The following is a 19,275-nucleotide window of genomic DNA, read 5'->3' as shown; positions in this document are numbered from 1 at the left end:
AATTGAACCCCTAGAAGTTTATCTTTTAAACAGGCCCAGAACCGCTGTGTCACAGTAAGATTTTGGTCTTTACTATCATTTACCCTCGAGACCCCAGGGAAGGAGACAAAGAGGAAAAGGCAGAGGTGATGGGACACAGTGAGAGGTTCTCCTTCTCCGGCCAGGTCTGCCAGCTCTGGAGTGACACTGGTCCCCACTGTGAGCAGGAGCGGGGATGAAGCCAGGATGGTGAGGAGGGCAGGCCGCCAGCAGCCGAAGGCAGCAGCCAGCCTTCTCTGGCCCTCATGCTGGCCCACTGCCCCAGGGCGGGGGCCACGCGGCTTGGCAGAACTGGCTGGAGGAAACCAAAAGGAACACCGGCCTCTTGCTTCTCTTTCTCCCAGATGCAGCTTCCCAGCACCACCTGTCAGGTTGCACTAACCTTTCCTCGCAGTGAAAAAGGATCTGGAGAAATTAACATTGCCTCCCAAACAACCAAAAAGTATTCGGGGCGGGGGGAGTTTCTCAGCAAAACAGGAAGAGCAGGAAGAGGGCAAGTTCGCACAGAGCTGGCTTCACTCTGCTGGGAGAGGAAAGAGAACAGCCGTGAACTTTGTATTTCTTCTCATCTGTTTTGCATTCACTAGAAGAGGGAGGGTTCGCCAGGGCCAGGGGGCCCACAGGAGATGGAATCGGCCCTGGATTCTATCTGTAATTGCTCAGGAGTGAGCTTCTTCCAATCATGGCCTTGACCACCTCCCCCCAGTTCAGTCCTGCTGACCTCGCTGGGGGCCGCCAGCCTCAACAGCCAGACGGTTGTTGAAGAGAGAAACAAATTGTTCTACTTTGGGGCATCTTTGTAGAGAAGCTTAACAAACCAGCAGAGGAGGGGAACAGCTTCCTCCCCCTTGCTCACCTCTGTTAGAGGGTGCCCAAGCTTGGAGATTCCTGACACAGCTCTTTCCCTTTTTATCTACAGCCCTCTGCCTCTGCCCTGGACTTACATCCAGGAGGCTGGGCCGTGGCTGATTTGAGAAGCAGCCACAGCTTGGCTCTCAGGACCACTCCAACCACCCAAGGCTTTGCCTCTGTGTTAACCTCGCTGTGCCAGGACCCTTCTCCTCTTGCCGTGAGTTCTCTCCTGGAGCTTCCTTACTGCACTCAGAACAAAGCCCAAGCTCTCCTTCGTGGCCTGTAAGACTCTGCATGTGGGCGCCCTGCCTTCCTGGAAGACCTCAGTCTCCACCTCAGCCCCCCAGGCTTCCTTCTGTCCCTCAGATATGCCGAGCACGTCCTTGCCTCAGGGCCTTTGCACCTGCTGCTTCTGCTTGGAAAACTCCCAGGTCTATGTAGCTGCCTCCTTTTCCTCATGCAGGGCTCATCTCAGATATGGCCCCGCAAAAGACCTGCTCTGACCACCCTAGCTGAGCACCCCATCCACCTACCCTGTTCCTCCCTACCATGCGATCTTAGTCTTTTTATAATACATATCCGGCCTGAAAATCATCTCCTTGTCTTGTGTGTTCGATGTCTGTCTGCTGCCCTCATAAGAATCTAAGCTTCTTTGTTTTTTTTTAAAGAAATTCACGTTCTTTTATTTATTTATTTATTTATTTATTTGTGGCTGTGTTGAGTCCTTGTCTCTGTGCGAGGGCTTTCTCCAGTTGCGGCAAGCGGGGACCACTCTTCATCGCGGTGCGCGGGCCTCTCACCACCGCGGCCTCCCCTGTTGCGGAGCACAGGCTCCAGACGCGCAGGCTCAGTAATTGTGGCTCACGGGCCCAGCTGCTCCGTGGCATGTGGGATCTCCCCAGACCAGGGCCCGAACCCGTGTCCCCTGCATTGGCAGGCAGACTCTCAACCACTGCGCCACCAGGGAAGCCCGAATCTAAGCTTCTTGAGGGCAGGTGTCTGTCTTTTCTCTGCCAGATCTCCAGCACCTAGAATAGTGCTGGGTACATGGGTGGCACTCAGTAAATATTAGTTGGTTGGCTACCCAATGTCAGGGAAGTGAGGGGTATAGGGGACCCTGCCCTCAGGAAGATCATGCTTTGTAGGAGGAGATGACAAGTGACCCAACAGAACTCTTCAGTGCTCCTGGAACTCTGCAAATACTCAAATGGGGCCAAGGAAGCCTGGCCAGTTCTATCTGGGGGACCAGATATGGCTTCATACAGAAGGACACCCCAGGACTGTGTTTTGAAAGATATGTGGTGCTTCCCAGATAAACCAAAGATGCAAAAGTGTGAAAAAGCAGAGACCATTCAGGAAACAGCAGGTGGTCTGATGAGACCAAAGGAAGGGGTTGTCTGGGATGGGGGGCAGGGAGTGGAAACCATCAGGAAGGGCCCCTTCGCCATGAGAAAGAGCTCAGGCTGCTTTCTAGAGGCAGCGATGAGCCACTGAGAGGGTTTTTTTCCCCCTGTTGATATTTTAGCTTCTTCCAGTGTTGAAAAGTCTTAAATGGAGGAATGATTTGGTCAGAACTGCCTTTCCAAAAGATCCCTCTGCCAAAATTGGCATTCCCTGTATCCCTTGCCCAATTATGACCGTATTCAGGCATATTTCCAAAAGTCTCTACTGCTCTCTTTCTAAAAATAGTTAGCCTTTCTTTGGGGGCACATAATTTCACAGCACAATATTTCAGAAGGAACTATACATGTTTCCACTCTTTGGGACTAGTATTGTCACCTGACTGCACATCTTCAGCTTTTTGTGTCCATAGTTTTGTAAGTCAAATTACATCACATGGCAGATCTCATCTGGTACCAGGAGGAGATGAAGGGCATCTAATGGATGTAGAACTTAAGTTTTGTTCATTTCAGCATCTTCCATGTTTGGGTAGAAACCCAATATCCTCAACAGTGAAGTGGAATAATAATAGTATCTACCTCATACGATTATTCTGAGAATTCAATTAGTTAATATCATATGTAAAGCACTTGGTGGAGTCCTTGAAACACGATGAACGCCACGTAAAGTGTTTGGTGTTATTTTTGACCAATACAGTTTCCATTTCTAGAACTGATCCAATAAACTGAGTTTCAGTGGAAGAAAAACTTGTATATACGTTGTGTGTGTGTGTGTGTGTGTGTGTGTATTTCTCTAGCTATGAGCTGGTCTAGGGCATATACATACACTCCCACTATCACATACCTACTATGTGCCGGACAGAGCTCCAGGTGCCATACTTACGTTATCTCATTATCCTCACAATAAACTTACAAGATAGGCATGGTTACCCCCATTTTACAGATGAAGAAAACTGAGGCTCAGAGAGGCTGACAACTAAAAGTTGCACAGCTCACATCACATCTGTTTGCACCTTCATCCCTCTGTGCACCTCAGTTCCTAGAGCCCAATGCAGGGATGGAAGGGGACACTCAGTGGTGTTTGCTGGGTCTGAATCCACACATATGTTATAGGGTCAAACTTACTCTTTAAAAATCCCTTCAAGGTGGGGAGGGATAAATGGGAGATGGAGATCAACATATACACACTATTATATATGAAATAGGTAACTAATAAGGAACTACTGTATAGCACAGGGAACTCTACTCAGTACTCTGTAATGACCTATACGGGAAAAGGATCTAAAAAAGAGTGGGTATATGTATATGCATAACTGATTCACTTTGCTGTACAGCAGAAAGTAACACAACATTGTAAATCAACTATACTCCAATAAAAGCTAAAAAAGAAAGAAAAAGAAAAATCCCTTCAATGGCCCATTCATGTATCCAACAAATATTTATTGAACACCTTGTGGTGTTGGACCAAATCTCAGACTGTGGAAGAGGTGGAAGGGACTTTCTCTCACGGAAGCTCTTGCTCTACTGACCTCTCTACCTGGGATGTCTTTCTCATTCTTCACTAGCAGGCAAGCTCCTCTTCATCTTTCAAGTTCCAAATTAAATGTCCCCACCTCTGAGAAGCCTTCCCAGCCTCCCTTCCTCCAGGCAGTGGGCTGCTCCCTTATCTAGTACAATGGTTCATTTTATGTGTCAGCTTGCCTGGGCTACGGGATGCCCAGATAGCTAGTAAACATTATTGCTCACAGGTCTGCATTAGATTCAGTACACCAAATAAAGAGGTCCACTCTCACCAATGTGGACAGGCACCATGGTATCCACCGAGGGCCCGCATAGAACCAAAAGGCAGAGGAACGGCAAATTCCCTCTCTTTTTGAGCCCGGACATTCATCTTCTCCTGCCCTCACACATTGGAGTTCCTCACACCCTTAGACTTGGGGACTTATACCAGCAGCCCCCTGGTTCTCAGGCCTTCTGCTACCAGCTTTCCTGGTTCTTCAGTTTGCAGACAGTGGACTTCTTAGGCCTCTATAACTATGTGAGCCAATTCCTATAATAAATCTCCTCTTATATATCTCTATGTATATCCTATTGGTTCTATTTCTGGAGAACTTTGACTAATACATCTAGACTCCCAGGGCATCCTATACCTACTGTTTGTGGCAGGTTGAACAATGCTCTACCCACCCAAAGACGTCCACATTCTAATCCCCAGAACCTATGAACATGATACCTTATATACCCTATGTAATATGTTACCCTATGGTGAAAAGGACTTTGCAGATAAGGTAAGGGTGTCGAGATGGGGAGATTATCCTCGATTATCTGGATGGGCCCAATGTAATTACAAAGGTCCTTATTAGAAGGAGGCAGTTGGTCAGTCAAGGGAAGGCAAAAGTAAATACTAGAATGATGCAGCCATGAGCCAAGGAATGCCAGCAGCTGCTAGAAGCTGGAAGAGGCAAGGAATGGATTCTCTCCCTAGAGCCCAATGACACCAATTTGGAACTTCTGACCTCCAGAACTGTAAGATAATATATTTGTGTTGTTTCAAGCCACTGAGTTTGTGGTACCATTACAGCAGCCATACGAAATGAATACATTTTTATTCCAGCACTAATCACACTGCATAGCAGTTACCTTTCTCACCTGAGAGCTCCTCAAGCCTGGGGCACCTTTGTTTCTGACAGTTTAACACAAAGCCTCAAAAAGGGCTCACAAAAGCTGCCGAATGAACTAACAAATGAATTGATGCTTACCTGCTTCATCCGGCTGCCTGTGTCCCTCAGCCTGAGAACACACACACACACACACACACACACACACACACACACACACACACGCATATCCACATAGCTTACCTGTCCATCCACCCACACCACCCCCAGGAGGGCAGCTCTAGCCTTACACAGAAGCCCACCTTGGGCTGGCCAGCAAATAGCTATCTCTCAAGAGCATGTCGATTTTAAGGGGGGAGGGGGATTTCTCCCAAGGTAATAACTGGACAAATCAGCAGACATGCAGGAGTGAGAAGCAGAAATTTTGACGCGGTTGACTTGAAACCACAAGAATTGGTGTTGCACCACAGACATGTAAAAATCCTCCTTTCCAATAAATAAATAAATAATGAGCGCAAGAGACACCCCTAAGCCTTACCACATTCCCGTTTCTCTCCACCTCCGTCTCAACCCCACCACAGCCACTAAAATGATAGGGAAATCCGTACTTAGTGACACCAAAAGAGGTCCACTTTATCTCATTAAGAGAGACAAATGGATTCCAGCTAGTGTGATACGATCCCATTTTGCTAAAAAGAAAGAATTTAAATATATCTATATCATCTATATAGAGTGTGTATATGTGCATATATATGTGTGTTTATATAGGCATAGGACAGAGGCTGGAAGAAGATCCGTGAAGAGGTTAATGGTTTGACGGAGATTATAGACGGTTGCTTTTTTTCTTACTTTTAAAAAAATTTACAAAGTACAGGACTGTTGGTGTGATTTTAAAAAATAAATAAAGTTTAAATAATACAAAATAAACAAATTGGAGCGTTTTGTGTGACAGGGCTACTTTGCGTCCCTTCCAAGACAGCCTAGGTCTCCCAGCCCCTCCCCAAATAGGAAGCTGGGCTCTGGTCTCCCCGTGAGCAATGGCGGAACCATTAGAGGAACTGTAGGGGGCAGGAGGGTGACGCGGCACCGGGCCTGGGAATTAGAAAACATACAGGCGTGACCGCGAGGGTGGCTTCTGCCGAATGACCCAAGGATGACCCGCTTCGGGCCCAATCTGGTATGTAGGGAGTTCGTTGTCACCCCGCGGCCTCTCTTCCGAACCGCCCCACGGCCACATCTTCCTCGCTGCGTCTTCACCCGACCTCCCGGGCGAGGGCAGGTGCCGCCCAAGACCCCGGCCGAAAAACAGATGCAAAGGATCACCCCGGCCTTCCTCGGCCCCATTCACTGCCTCCCCCACCCTTTCCTGCGGTGGCGTTTTTGTTTTAATTCATCTGAACTGGTTACAAAACCACACTCCCACGAATACATAAATAATGGATAAGGGGTGGGGTGGGGGGCAATGTTTTAAAGAAATTCCCGCAGGGCCTGGCAAGGCAACAGCAAATGCATTTCTGCTGTATCATATTTAACTGTTTGCAAACTTCTGCTGGGAGGATGAGCAGCGGCTGCAGAGACTCCACCGCCCTTCCCCGCCCGGGGCCAGGAGAGACTTGCAAGGGAGGGTTCAGAGGGAGAAGTTGTCAGCTCACGGGGGCCGAGAAGATGCAGAGGGGAATGAGAAAGTGTTTGTAAGATTGCACCGCCCCCAGCCCGGCTTCGCGCAGGCCAAGCATCTCCCTCCTGGCCTCCGGCCCCGGTTCCCCCAACCAGGCTAGGCCCCTTTAAGAACCAGCGCGCGCCCCCGCCCCGCGTGCGCTCACTTTCCCTAGCAACCGCCCCGGGGGAGGAGAAGGTCCTGGCAACGGCGCGCCAGCCCAGAGGGTCACGTGACGGCCCGCAGCTGGAACGCGAGCGCGCGCCCCGCCGCGCGCCCGCCCGCCGAGCTTGGGCGCTGTGGCGCGTGCGCGAGCGGTGCAGCACCGGCCGCGGGAGCAGGGAGTATTATGGGCTGTGGGTGCCGCTGAGCAAGATGGAGCTGTCTGCAGTGGGCGAGCGGGTCTTCGCGGCCGAATCCATCATCAAACGGCGGATCCGAAAGGTTAGCCGCCTCCCAGGGCGGGACGCCTAGCCCCGCAGCCGGTCCCCAGATCCGCGGGCCATCGGGGCGAAGCGGTCCCGCTAACCCGGGCTTTCTCGCCCACCCCCGCGCAGCCGCCTCCTCGCGTCCCCGCATCTTCCCCACCCCCACTCCCCCCTTTTTTCCTTCTCTGTTTTTCAGGGACGCATCGAGTACCTGGTGAAATGGAAGGGGTGGGCCATCAAGTGAGTGTCACGGGATCCAGGGGCGAGGGGGGAAGGGAGGCAGCGCACACCGGGGCCTTTTTTTTTTTTTCCTTGGAGGGTGCGCACATTTGCTCCCTCGCATGTGCCTCTGGCTCCCTGGTTTTCTTTTTTATTTTGTGCATGCGTAACTCGGCAGGTACAGCACTTGGGAGCCGGAGGAGAACATCCTGGACTCGCGGCTCATTGCAGCCTTCGAGCAGAAGTGAGTTTGGGAAGCTGGCAGGGGCGGCGGGGCTGAGGCTCGGCTGGGGCGCCGCGCGGGGAAGCGGGAGAGCCGGGGAGGGCAGCGCGGAGTGGGGCCCAGGAAGGGGCTCTTTTTAACCTCTGGCGTTTCTCGGCCGCAGGGAGAGGGAGCGTGAGCTGTATGGGCCCAAGAAGAGGGGACCCAAACCCAAAACTTTCCTCCTGAAGGTAACCTGGCCCAGCCCCAGCAGGCCCCTCTCGGGCCCCCAGCCCGGGCGCAACACGGGGCCTGCAGGGGAGGGACAGATCCGCGGCCGCCCAGGCGGGCGGGTCTTTCCAGAGGGGCCCCAGCTGGGCAGGGGGTGGTTGTGAGCCCCCGAAGAGCCCCTGGCAGCAGGCCCTGGCCAGCTCCAGCTTCAGCAAGAGGGGCCTGGGAATGGGGACAGGGGGAAGGATAATCCTCACTGACAAAACCAGGGTCTGGGGAGGCCAGCAGGAAGCGGGTGGGTGAGGCAGGTGGGGTGCCCACCTGAGGGGGTGGCAGGGAGGTTGCTTCTGCACGTGAGAGCCCTCATCTCCCCCAGCCTTGAGCTGGTAGGGCTCTGCCTGGAATTAGAACCCAGGGGGAGAGAATTTGGTCTCCCTCATCCTGGGGAACAGGGAGAGGCTTTGTGGGGGGGGCACCTGCCTCCCTGCCCGCAGCTTCCCTCTCTCAGGATTTGTTCTGTATGCCTACCCTCCTGACAGAGGGATCCAACTTGAATTTGACCTTAAATCACTTCACTTTGAGTTTTATCACCCAGGCTGGGCCACTGGTTCTTAGTTTTGCCCACTTTTGGCTGTCTCTGGAGGCTCTAATGAGGATGGAGAGTGGGAGAGTAAAAGCAGAGCACATTAGCCTCGGCAAGGGAGGGCGACCTAGCTCCAGAGGAAGCCATCTTAGAGTTTTTTTGGTGTTTATTTTATTTTTTTTAGTGAGAAAGAACAGAGTCTGGGAAGGGAAGGCGAGATGACCCAAGGTGGCAGGCACGGCTGCAGGCGGGCCTCCGTGGGCAACCACAGTCCCCCCCACTAGTGCTAAGGTTGTCTCAGGGCCCCTTCCCACCCCGACAGCCTGTGACTTTGTGGCAGTTGGCACGGGAAGAGCAGGCAGGACTCTGCAGAAAAGAGGCTGTGCAGAATGCAGAACTCAGAATCTCCAATTTGTCCTAAAGGCTCAAAGCCCAATTTGGGGGGGGCTCTCCAGCCCCCCACCCCCCAAAAGAACTGGGCAGAAGTGAAAGAAATAATGGTTTCCAGAATTACATATTTCTGTGACCCTTGTCGCCAAATTACACACATCTTAGGGGATCTCTGGAGTAACCTTAACTCTTGATGCTTCTTCGGAGGGATGGGGCAGAGCAGCTGGAGGGCCAGTGGGCTGTGTGACAGCCTCTCAGTGCGGCTGGAGTGCCCTCTAGCGGGGAAGTGAGTAATGACCATGAGCATTGATTCACAAAATGCTTTTCTTTTTTAATAGCTATATCTCCTGAGCTGGCTATGGGCCTAACACAGTGCTGAGCCCCACATGGATTATCTCCTTTAAATCTCTCAACAACCCTATGAAGTAGGGAATATTATCCCTATTTTGCAGATGAGAAGATCAAGGCCCAGGGAGGGGAAGTGATTTACCTGAGCTCCCACCACCCAGCTTCCTGGCTTCATCATGTCTCCTTTTCTTAACCCTGTCCCTCAGAGAGTACACGTCAGGTTAAGGGAGCAAGATGGACACACACACATACACACACAAAAAGGAAACTATGAAGGCTGTAGAGTTGGTGGGGCAGGGGATGGAGAGGCAGATGAGAGAACCTTGATCTGGACCTTAAAAACAGGTAGCATGAGAGAGATAGATATTTGCAAGGGGTGATGGAGATCAGCTTGGTCTGAACCCATTGCTCTGTGGGTCACCAAGAGGCAGTGTGTATAGTAAACAAATTACACTCAGATAGCACTCACTTTCTGCAGGGAAATATTCTGAAGAGAACAGGAGCCCCTGAGGTAGGCTGCATTATCCCCATTTTGTAGATAGAAAAACTGAGGCCAGAGAGATTAAATAACTTGCCCGTGGTCACAGAGAGTGAGTGGTAGAGTCCAGGTCTTTAACCTTCCACATTATGTACGTATAGTACATGCCAACCCCTCAGAGCCGTGCCTGTCACACAGAGTGCAATAAATGCCTTGGGCTGTGGTTACCAGTTTTAATCTACAGGCAGACCCAGGTCCCACCTTCCAAGAATTCTCAACCTGGGGAGAAGAGAGGAGGAGGGTGAACCAGCCCGTTTTTAAAAATAATAATAATGTTTAGACATTATAAAGGAAGAAATATTTTTGTAGAAAGGTTGGAAACCATACATTAGAAAAAGATTGCTGCTCATAAGCACCCGCCCCGCCCCTTGGATAGTCTAGTATTCTTCGAGTGCTTGCTATGTGCCAGGCACTGTGCTAACCAGGTAACATATACTGTGGTCAGAGGAGGCCCACTAAGCTGGGGTTTCATCCTGGATCTGGTGTTTGCCTTGCCTGCGCTCCTTGCCAGTCCCCAGGGACCGTGCATCACTGCTGGACTCCGGCATAACCATACTTACAGAGGCCCCGCTCAGACAGCAGGCAGAGAGACTAACCACCAACCCCTGGGGATCAGAAAGAGTGGGGAATCCCCTAAACTCCATGGGGGATGAACCTGCAAAAAGCCCTTGTTGCCATGCCAAGGGAAGGCTGGCTTTCTCCTGCCTTTGTCTGGGAAGGGGTGTGAGGGAACCAGTCCCTGGCTCCACTGGCTCGGAGCAGGAGGAGCTGGCAGCCCTGGCACAGGGCAGGTCGGGCCCACGCGTGCTGCCACCTAGTGGCTGGAGGGATGGTTAACTAAGCCACCCCAGGAAACCCCCAGCAGGGCTGGGAGGACCATGTGGCAGTAAAGTGTGCCTCTCCTACATTCTAAGTGACATCCTCGCTTATTCAGCATGTAAGTCCACAAACACCTCTTCTGGGGGTTGTGGTCAAATACAGTCTAGTCTTGTCTGAGAGGTGTACAGGCTGCCTCCCAGGTACTGGTCAAGCATCCAGCACTGTGGGGATGGGAGGTGGAGAGACCCTCAACCACAGATCCCACCCTTGGGGAGCTCACAGACTGACCATGGGAATGTGTCCTTCCTCTCTGCCACCCCTAGCTCACCTGGCTGGAGGCAGTCACCACCTAATGGTCCCTCTTCCCCCCAGGAACCAGGGTATCTGTATAGAACCCAGACTGGTCATCCATCTCTACCCTCTGTCCAGCCATTGCTTTCAGTCCCTTGGCCACTCCATCCTCTCATCACTGGGCGCTCTCTGCCTCCACCATTTGTCTTAGCAAGGCCCCTTCAGCAGGCCACCTGGGGCACAGTCAGCTCAGGAAGGACCAGGGTTTTTTCCTACTTAGGCTTCATCCTCCACAACTGGGACCTAATCTGTGCTCCTCTGGACTCTGTACTTCCTCTGTTGTATTGAATCACCCTGCACCCTAATTGCCTGTTACTTGTCTTCTCCGTGGAGCACAGCCCCCTAGGGGTAGAAGCTGTGTGTGGTCATAGTTGTAGCCCTAAGCAGCTGGCACGTGACTCATCAGTACTTTCTTAGTGAAGGAAGGACTGGCCATGGAGGATGGCTTACATAACCTTGTGAGTCTCTTGCCCTAGACCTGGAGTCTCTTAGGGCCCTGCCACGCACACCCACACCCCACACACACACCCCCTCGCATCTTCCATGAGACAGAAGGTGAGCTGCTGCAGAGCCCTGGCGGGGCTTTATAGTTTCACCCCTGGGAGTGTGTGCAGCTGGGCCCAGGAGCCTGGGACAGTATCCCTTGCTCCCCACAGACTTCTGCTCAGCCATCCGGTCCCAGGCCATCTTGGCACAGAGAATATGAAGTGGCTGATCCCACCTCTTAGTCCATCCCCACCAAACCCATGTCTACCTGGGGTGGATGCCAACCAGGCTTTAGGTGCTGGCTTTGGAGTCTGTTGGCACCAATTTGCTCAGACCCAGGCCCTGAGCCAGACCCTGGGCAGTCAGACGAATCAGACCCAGGAGGGGAAGTGCCGGGGGTGGGGGGGTGGGGGGATGGGGAGTGGGGTGCTGGGAGTGAGGAGGAGGAGCCAAGGGTCTGTCCCAGAGCTGGTGATGAGCTGAGGAGGCAAGGCTGAGCTGGAGGTGCCTCCTGTTCAGAGGGAGAGAAGGAGCTCAGGGCATCTGCTAATAGGTCCGTAGGGCTGGGGTATGGGGTGAAGGTGGGAGGGGTCGCCCTCGCCTTTCTGTCACCAAAAATTAGTCCATGGAGGAACGCTGGGCTGGGATCCTCCCAGGGCGGGGTTGATCAGGGGCTTCTTTCCGTGCAGTGTCCTGGCTGTTGACACTCCTCTGTGTCAGCAAGGGCAGCCACCGACCCGTCTGTCCCTCGGACCCACGGCCAAACTTGGAAAGTTAGTCTTGGAGCTGGGCCTGGATGAGGGTCTGACTTGCCCTCCAACCTTCCACACTTTGTTATCACCCGTCTGAACCTGTTTTCCTTTTATGGCTAAGGCAAGGTCAAGAGCACCACTGATTTCTTAAATGCTCTCAGGATGGTTTCTTGAGACCATACTTGTGGGTGGCTGGTGCAGGGGTGTCCAGAGGAGGTCAGCGGGCGGCCGAGCCCTCAGCCACTGCCTCCCTCTGTCCCGCAGGCGCGGGCCCAGGCGGAGGCCCTCCGCATCAGTGATGTGCATTTCTCAGTCAAGCCGACCGCCAGCGCCTCCTCGCCCAAGCTGCATTCCAGCGCTGCCGTGCACCGGCTCAAGAAGGACATCCGCCGCTGCCACCGCATGTCCCGCCGCCCCCTGCCCCGCCCAGACCCCCAGGGGGGCAGCCCCGGCCTTCGCCCGCCCATCTCACCCTTCTCCGAGACCGTGCGCATCATCAACCGCAAGGTCAAGCCGCGGGAGCCCAAGCGGAACCGCATCATCCTGAACCTGAAGGTGATCGACAAGGGCACGGGCGGAGGCGGCGCCGGGCAGGGGGCCGGGGCCCTTGCCCGCCCCAAAGTCCCTTCACGGAACCGCGTCATCGGCAAGAGCAAGAAGTTCAGCGAGAGCATCCTGCGCACGCAGATCCGCCACATGAAGTTCGGTGCTTTCGCGATGTACAACAAGCCCCCGCCCGGCCCTCTGCCGCCCCCGCCAGCCACCAAGGCCGACATCGCCGCCTCCCCTGGCCAGGGGCTGCTCCTGGCAGCCCCCAGTGCCCCGTACGACGCCCGCAGCTCCAGCTCCTCCGGCTGCCCTTCGCCGACCCCGCAGTCCTCCTCCGACCCGGATGACGCGCCCCCCAAGCTGCTCCCCGAGACCACGAGTCCATCTGCCCCCGACTGGCGGGAGCCCGAGGTGCTTGACCTGTCCATCCCTCCCGAGGCGGCGGCCACCAGCAAGCGGGCGCCTCCCGATGTCACTGCGGCTGCCAGCCAGGCCCTTCCCGCGGCCCCTCAGCCTGTCGGCGCCGCCTCAGAGCCCGAGGCTGGAGACTGGCGCCCTGAGATGTCACCCTGCTCCAACGTGGTCGTCACCGATGTCACCAGCAATCTCCTGACGGTCACTATCAAGGAATTCTGCAACCCTGAGGATTTCGAGAAGGTGGCTGCTGGGGTAGCAGGCGCCGCAGCGGGGGGTGGCAGCAGTGGGCAGAGCAAGTGAGGGGCTCCACCAAGGAGGGGGGTTTGGGGGGCCCTCCTGCCCAAAGTCATACTCTTGCTCCTGCCCCCGCCCCCGCACTCAGACAACCCTGCCTGTGCTTTGCTTGTTTCAAATGGCTCGGTGTTGACCCCGGGATGGGGCTGGGCAGTTGGAGCCCCCTGAAGCCCAGTGGGAGGGGCGGTCCTGGAACGGGGTGGGGCTAGGGTGGGGCCAGGACACCGGGAAGTCCTCCCTCTTGTCTCTTGGCCCCCTCCCTGCCCACGCACAGTGGGGCCTGCTGGGTGGCTCCTGGGGAGCCCCGGAACTTGGGGTTCAGCTGCCCCCTCCACATCCCATCTCTCCCCAGCTTGCTTCCAGCTCTCGCGCACAGCATCTGATTTCTCGGTGCTAACCCGGCAGCTGCTGGGGCCCCTTAGGGGACCCCATCCCAGCTGGGCACCGTCCCTTTCCTTCTTCCAGATGCCCGGGAAGGAGGGGCAGGGATGGGAAAGCCCGGACAGAGGTTGAGGTGAAGGCGGCCTTGGCCCCTCCTCGCCCCCCCCCCCCACGAGGGCGGCAGGAGCAGGGCCCACTTTCGGACGAGACCCAAGCAGGTCCCCGTGGGCCTCACCCACCCATCTCTTTCCTCGTCCCACTCTCAGAGGCTGGAGGGACTGGCACGGGCCTCACCTGCCACGGCCTCCCAGCATCTAAAGGCCCCTCAGTTCTCGACCAAAGGTGCTACAAGAGCCTGCTGCGCGGACTTCCGATTGCGCATGCGCCTGCCGTCCAGGGTGGGTCTGCGTGGATCCGTGTGTGCGTTGGCCCCTGGGCCCGGCTCTCGAGGCTGCGCCCTTTAGGGTTCCTCACAGTAAGGTCGTCAGATCGAAGGCCTGGAACCCTCCCTTGCCATCAGCCGGGCCTGGGACCTGGCCCAGGTCTGAGGAGTTTGCTGTGGAGGCCGATCTTCCCAGCCCGCGTGTGCGGGGGGGCACGCATCCCACGCCCTTCTCCTTTGGGGCGGTCAGACGTGGCATGGTGGGGACCGAGGCAGAGGGGAGACCCCCGTCCCAAGCTTCCTCTTCCTCCCGGGTGTTCGGGGGGAGTAAGAAGCCTGGACACCGTTCCGAGGGTCTCCGGCTTCTCCGGCCCCCTCTCTCTTGCTTCTGACCGCCCAGGCTTTCTCACAGACCAGGCTGCTTGAAGCAGCGGGAGGCCTCTGGTGCCCTGGGCAGCTTCTCTTTCCTCTGCTGCCAGGGAGCTGAGGTGTCCATGCCAGTGGCAGAGACCAAAACCCCAATTTTAGGCCGGGTACTGGGAGGGGCAGGATGGCCGAAGCTGGGGTGGGGGACGGAAGAGGGGGCCTGTGTCCTTCAGGAGAGCGGGCACGTGCGGGACCAGGGGTCTGGTGGGCAGGGGAGACAGCCCTGCTGGCCAGCCCTGAGGTGCTGCCCGGACTCAGTTTGCCATGAGTGGCGTGTCCTTGCACGTGGCTCAAGGTGGCTTCCTGGTGTGTGGGCTGAGAGCCATGATGGCAGAAAGGGAATTCCAGTTCGGAAACAAACGCCTTGGTCGTAAGCATGGGAGGACTGTTTCTTCCGAATCTCCCCGCCAGGGATTGTGGCAGGGCCCCTGACCCTCCCCGCCCCAGGATGTAGAATGGGGGCCGTCACAGGGTTTGGGGGACTGGTGCTCCTGGACCCCTCCCCACCCTGCCCTTTGTGTTGGCTTTGTGGCCGTCCAAGTGCCAATTGGCTTCCCCCCAAATAAGGGCTGGTATTTCTCCTCTGTCCTTAGAGGGGATTTCCCCCCCGACCCCCACCCCAGGTGAGTGTCCACCTGGGTGCCAGTTACAGGTGTTTCCAGAGACCATAGAAATGTGTTTTCCTGAGAGTCCGTGTCATTCGTGACTTTTTTTGTAAAGAAGTTGTGTTTTCAGAGGTGATTTTATGACAGGAAAGTGAAAGAATTAGTTTTGCAAAAAACAGAAAAAAAAAAAAAAAAGAGGGAAAAAAAAGAAATAGAAAAAAATATTGTGGGATTCCTATGGGGTTGGGGGGGGTGGGGAGAAAGAGATATTTAAAGAAAAACTAGTAACGCAGTGATTGCACAGGTGAGGCGGCAATGTTAGGAACGTGGATAGAGGCCCAGGCCCAGCTGGGAGGCTCCCAGGCACGGCAACTGCCCTCCTTCCTTGGCCCGAGGCAAGGTAAGCCCTCCCTCCTGCGCTGGACCCAGACTCCACACCTGTCCCCGCTTGAGGGGAGGGATGACCCCTGATCCCAAAGGAACTTGCCAGAAGCTGCAGGGGCCAGGCAAATAGAGCTGAGATTTGGGGAGGTAGGAGTCAACCGGGGTCCCACCATCACCGGGACCCATCGTTGGTGACTTTCTCCAGGAAGGCTGGTGAGTAGGTACAGTTGGGTTCCTTGCCTTCCTCCATTCCTTTGCCAGCCTGTTGGGCCGTATGGTCCCTCCACCGCCACCCCGTGGGGGAATCTCCCTCCCCATCGCCCCAATAACCAAGACACCCCCGAGCTTCCCTGGCCAGGTAGGGGATGCAAGCTTCAGGAAGACAGGAGCTATGGACTCTGGGAGAGTATTAGGTGGTGATCAGAGGGGGTTGGGGGTAGCTGTAGGGAGAGGGAGTGCCTGCCCCTTCTCTTTTCACAGGGAGGGTGCCGCCCTTGACCCCCAGCTGTGCAGCCCTGCCCCAGCCCGTGCAGAGGCACGCATGCACACTGCTCCTAGGCGGGCAGCTCCCCTGAGGGCCTAAGTGGGCACCTGGTCAAGAGCAAGCGGAGCCCTCCTTACCTCTCTCCCAGGGTGGCTCTGAGCGGGGTCCCACAGCCCCCCAGCACACGCTTGCACGGATCAGCCTCCCATGGGCCCTTCCTCCCCCATTGCTGCTTTTCCGTTTGCCTATTACCAAGCAGAAGTTGCAGTCTGGTTTGCTTTATTTTTATATGTGAAATACCCCTCAAAGCCGGATCTTCTCCCATGTTCAGTAGTGGCTGGGGTCATCTCCCCCTGATGCCACCCTCTCCCCACCCCCATGTCATAGGAAACAGATGAGGTCTGGTGTCTCTGGTTTGAGGTGGGAAGTTGGGACCCATTCCTGTCTCATTCCCCTCCCGGATCCTCAGTTTTCCCTTCTGTGAAATGGGTGTATTGGGCGGCACAGCTTTTTCATAAAGCACTGCTGGTGTCCAGGCAGCTGCTGAAGATTAGGTGGTGGTCGAGGTTGCTGGCACTGGGGCCTCCAGCCTCCCACAGTCCCGTTTCATTCTCACCCTGCAAAGTGGTCAGGGTCAAAGTGGGCTTCAGCCTTCCTCTGCCCTGGAAAGAGGTGATGATCAAGTCCCCAACCTCAGTGTGAGGCAGGCAGAGTGGGAGGGGTCACCCCACTTACAAGACCAGGAAACTGAGGCTCTAAGAGGCAAGCTACTTCACTGGAGCGAAGAGCCCAGCTGCTCTGGCCTTTTGGGGGAAGCCTCTTTAAAAGGTGGGGACCTGGGCCTTGGAGCCACTGCAAAGCCAGGGGGTACCCGCGAGCCAGGCGGTCCCGGGTGAGGAGTCAGCCCAGAGGAGGAAACCGTTAGCTCGGGGAGCTGGGCTGCCACCAGCCTTTCTAGCCTCCGGGTGGACCCAAGTGGACGCACCGCCTTTTCTGCCTTTGGGGGTTTTGTTGGTTGTTGTTGGTTTGGGTTTTTTTGGGTTTTTTTTGCACTTGGCCCACGCTGGACAGTGGAACCCGCCTGGTCAGTTCCACTTCCAGGCTCCCATGCACTAGCCCAAGGCAGCCTCTTGAGGGCTCGTATGGTTTAAGGAATCACTTTTGAAAAAAGAAAGAAAAGTGTTTAAAGGTTTTCGTTTTTTCTCTGTCTGCATCTCCTCTCAGATTCAGAAAGCCCAGAATTAGGGGCTAAAACTCTAAGAGAGGGGGTGTCCCCGGCCTGACCCTGTCTTGCTGATAGTCACCAAGACGCCAAAATAGGGGGGACAGGCTGGGTGGAGACTGAGGCACCCGCTTCCCAGGCCTGCGGGGTCCCCCCCATCCCGCCTTGAAGGAGTCAGCACCCCACTCCAACAGTGTCTGAGCGCCTACTGTATGCAGTGCTCTGGCTAGGCAGAGCGGGGCTGGTGGTCTAACGAGGGACCCCCTTGCAAGAGGCCACAGTAGAAGGAACCAAGGGTTCTGGGTCTTCCCCCTGCTGTAGGGCGGAGTAGAGATGGAGACTTCTTGTTGTTGGTTTTAATTTAAAAACACAAAGGCCTAAAGAAATGTATCTTATAATTTTTTTTAATTTTTGAAAAGCTCATTTAATGAATTGTGCACGAATGAATTCTATATATATAAAATATACATATATAGCTCTATATTTGGGGAGGGGCACTGTCTCTTTTTTCTCTCTCTCATTTTAAAAATGAAGTGTCGTTGCCTTCGTCTGTGGTTCAACCATCCAGCTCCCAGCTGGCTAAACTTTGCCTCCAGTGGTTCAAGACAGGAAACTAGTAGGGTGAACAGGAGACCGGAGATGGGGACGCCGCCTCAGCGTGGGGCTGGGTCCCCAGGCCACAGGCCCCTCTCCCAGAGGTTGCAGGTGGAGAAGACGCCTTGGGTTGGGTGTGGCTTTTGGTTCTGTTCCGGGTTCGGTTGTTTCTGGGCTGGGGGAGGGGCGTCTGTGCTGATTACTCTGTCTTGTATGTTTTGTTCTGCTGCTCTTCAATATCGTATCAATGCCAGGAAGGGGGCACGAAAAGCCTCTTTTGCCCCCCCCCCCCCCCCCCCCGTCAAATAAATTGTCACATTCCGAAGCTAAGGTCTAGCCCCAGGTCTGTCTCATTTCTTCCGGCTGGGACTGTGGTCTTTAGAAAGCTCAGGCCATGCCTCTCCTGGTGCGGGTGCAGCGAGGAGAGGGGGGGCCCTGGCCCTCAGCGGTGGCAGGCCAGCGCTCCGGCCCGATTCCAAGATCCCCGCCTCCCACCCCACGTCCACCTCGTAAGGGAGATGAGCTTGAGGAGAGTCCCCCTACACAGGTAAGCTGCAGTGCGTGCCACTTCTTGGAACCCGGAGACTACCTGGTCAGCGGGCCCGTGGGAGGGGTGGGGCTCCCGCCACTGTCCGCCCCCCAGTTGGAGTCACAGCACCCGCAGAGAGGGGGCCCCGGGGACTGGATCCCTAGCCAGCCGGTCACCACAGGGCCTGGGAGGGAGCAGGCCAGGGCTGGGGGCACGGGCTACCCTTGCCAGTAGTAGCCCTTGCTAACAAGCTGCTTCAGCTCAGAGAAACATCTGTTTTCCGGGCGCTCATGTGCCTTCTCTGATGAGACGAGCAGCACTGGGGAGCCCGTTGGACGCCCACAGGGATCCAAAAGCAGCAGACTCCGCAAATTCTCATGCCTTCCTCAAGGGTCTGCCACTCCGCCCATGTCCGTGAGCGGCACCTCCATCCCTCCACGGCCACCCGTTTGCCAGGCCTGGAACAGGTGTCGCCTTCCAACCCTCCCCTTCCCCACCACCCTCACCCCCTTGTTGTGAAACCCCCAAGGCTCGCCTCTCAAAGGTCTCCCCACCCTGCACCCCCATCTCACCTGTCCTGACCCCGGCTCCTTTGGCAAAACCTCCCTGATCTGTCGCACTCTCCCGGCACCTCCCCCCACTCTTCCACATGATGCGGATGCCGCAGGGGCCGGGCAGCCCTGCCGAGAGCCTTCAGGAAGCCCACTGCCCTCGGATCGTGTCTAAAGTCCTCCCCACCGCTCTATCCAGGGAGAGCTCCCTGCCTGAGCCCCCTCCCCATCCCCCGTCTCGCTACGCAAGAGTCGCAGCTCGGTGCCTGGCACATGGACCCTTGATTCATCTTTTTCTAACTGTCACCAAGCTCGGTTCGCCTTCCTTACTAACGCGGTCAGTGAGGCTTGGGAGCGGCCGGGCGGTAGACGCGGGGCGCCAGTGTGACTCATCCAGCTGGCCCTGGTCAAAGAAGAGCCCGTCTCTGTCCGAGTCTGGTCTCCGTACAGAAGCCAGGCAGGGAGATGGGGAGATGGGTGAGGGGGTGGAGCCCAGTGTGGAGTCAGGGCTGACCTCCTCCGTGGCACCTGCTCCACGTGCACC

General features: G+C 55.5%; 1 protein-coding gene across 1 annotated transcript; it reads left to right on the top strand.

The window, feature by feature from the left end:
- The first annotated feature begins 6,839 nt into the window (after window positions 1-6,839).
- CBX6 (chromobox 6) lies at window positions 6,840-17,981 on the top strand. Its single transcript, XM_082352809.1, has 5 exons — window positions 6,840-7,010; window positions 7,191-7,234; window positions 7,392-7,457; window positions 7,600-7,666; window positions 12,178-17,981. Exons 1-5 carry the CDS (start codon window positions 6,942-6,944, stop codon window positions 13,177-13,179), a joined length of 1,248 nt encoding a protein of 415 aa, XP_082208935.1. The 5' UTR covers window positions 6,840-6,941; the 3' UTR covers window positions 13,180-17,981.
- Window positions 17,982-19,275: the final 1,294 nt, after the last annotated feature.

This window comes from Balaenoptera borealis (assembly GCF_965194805.1).
Source record: "Balaenoptera borealis genome assembly, chromosome: 13".
NCBI lineage: Eukaryota > Metazoa > Chordata > Mammalia > Artiodactyla > Balaenopteridae > Balaenoptera > Balaenoptera borealis.
This window is presented reverse-complemented; position numbering and strand designations above follow the sequence as displayed.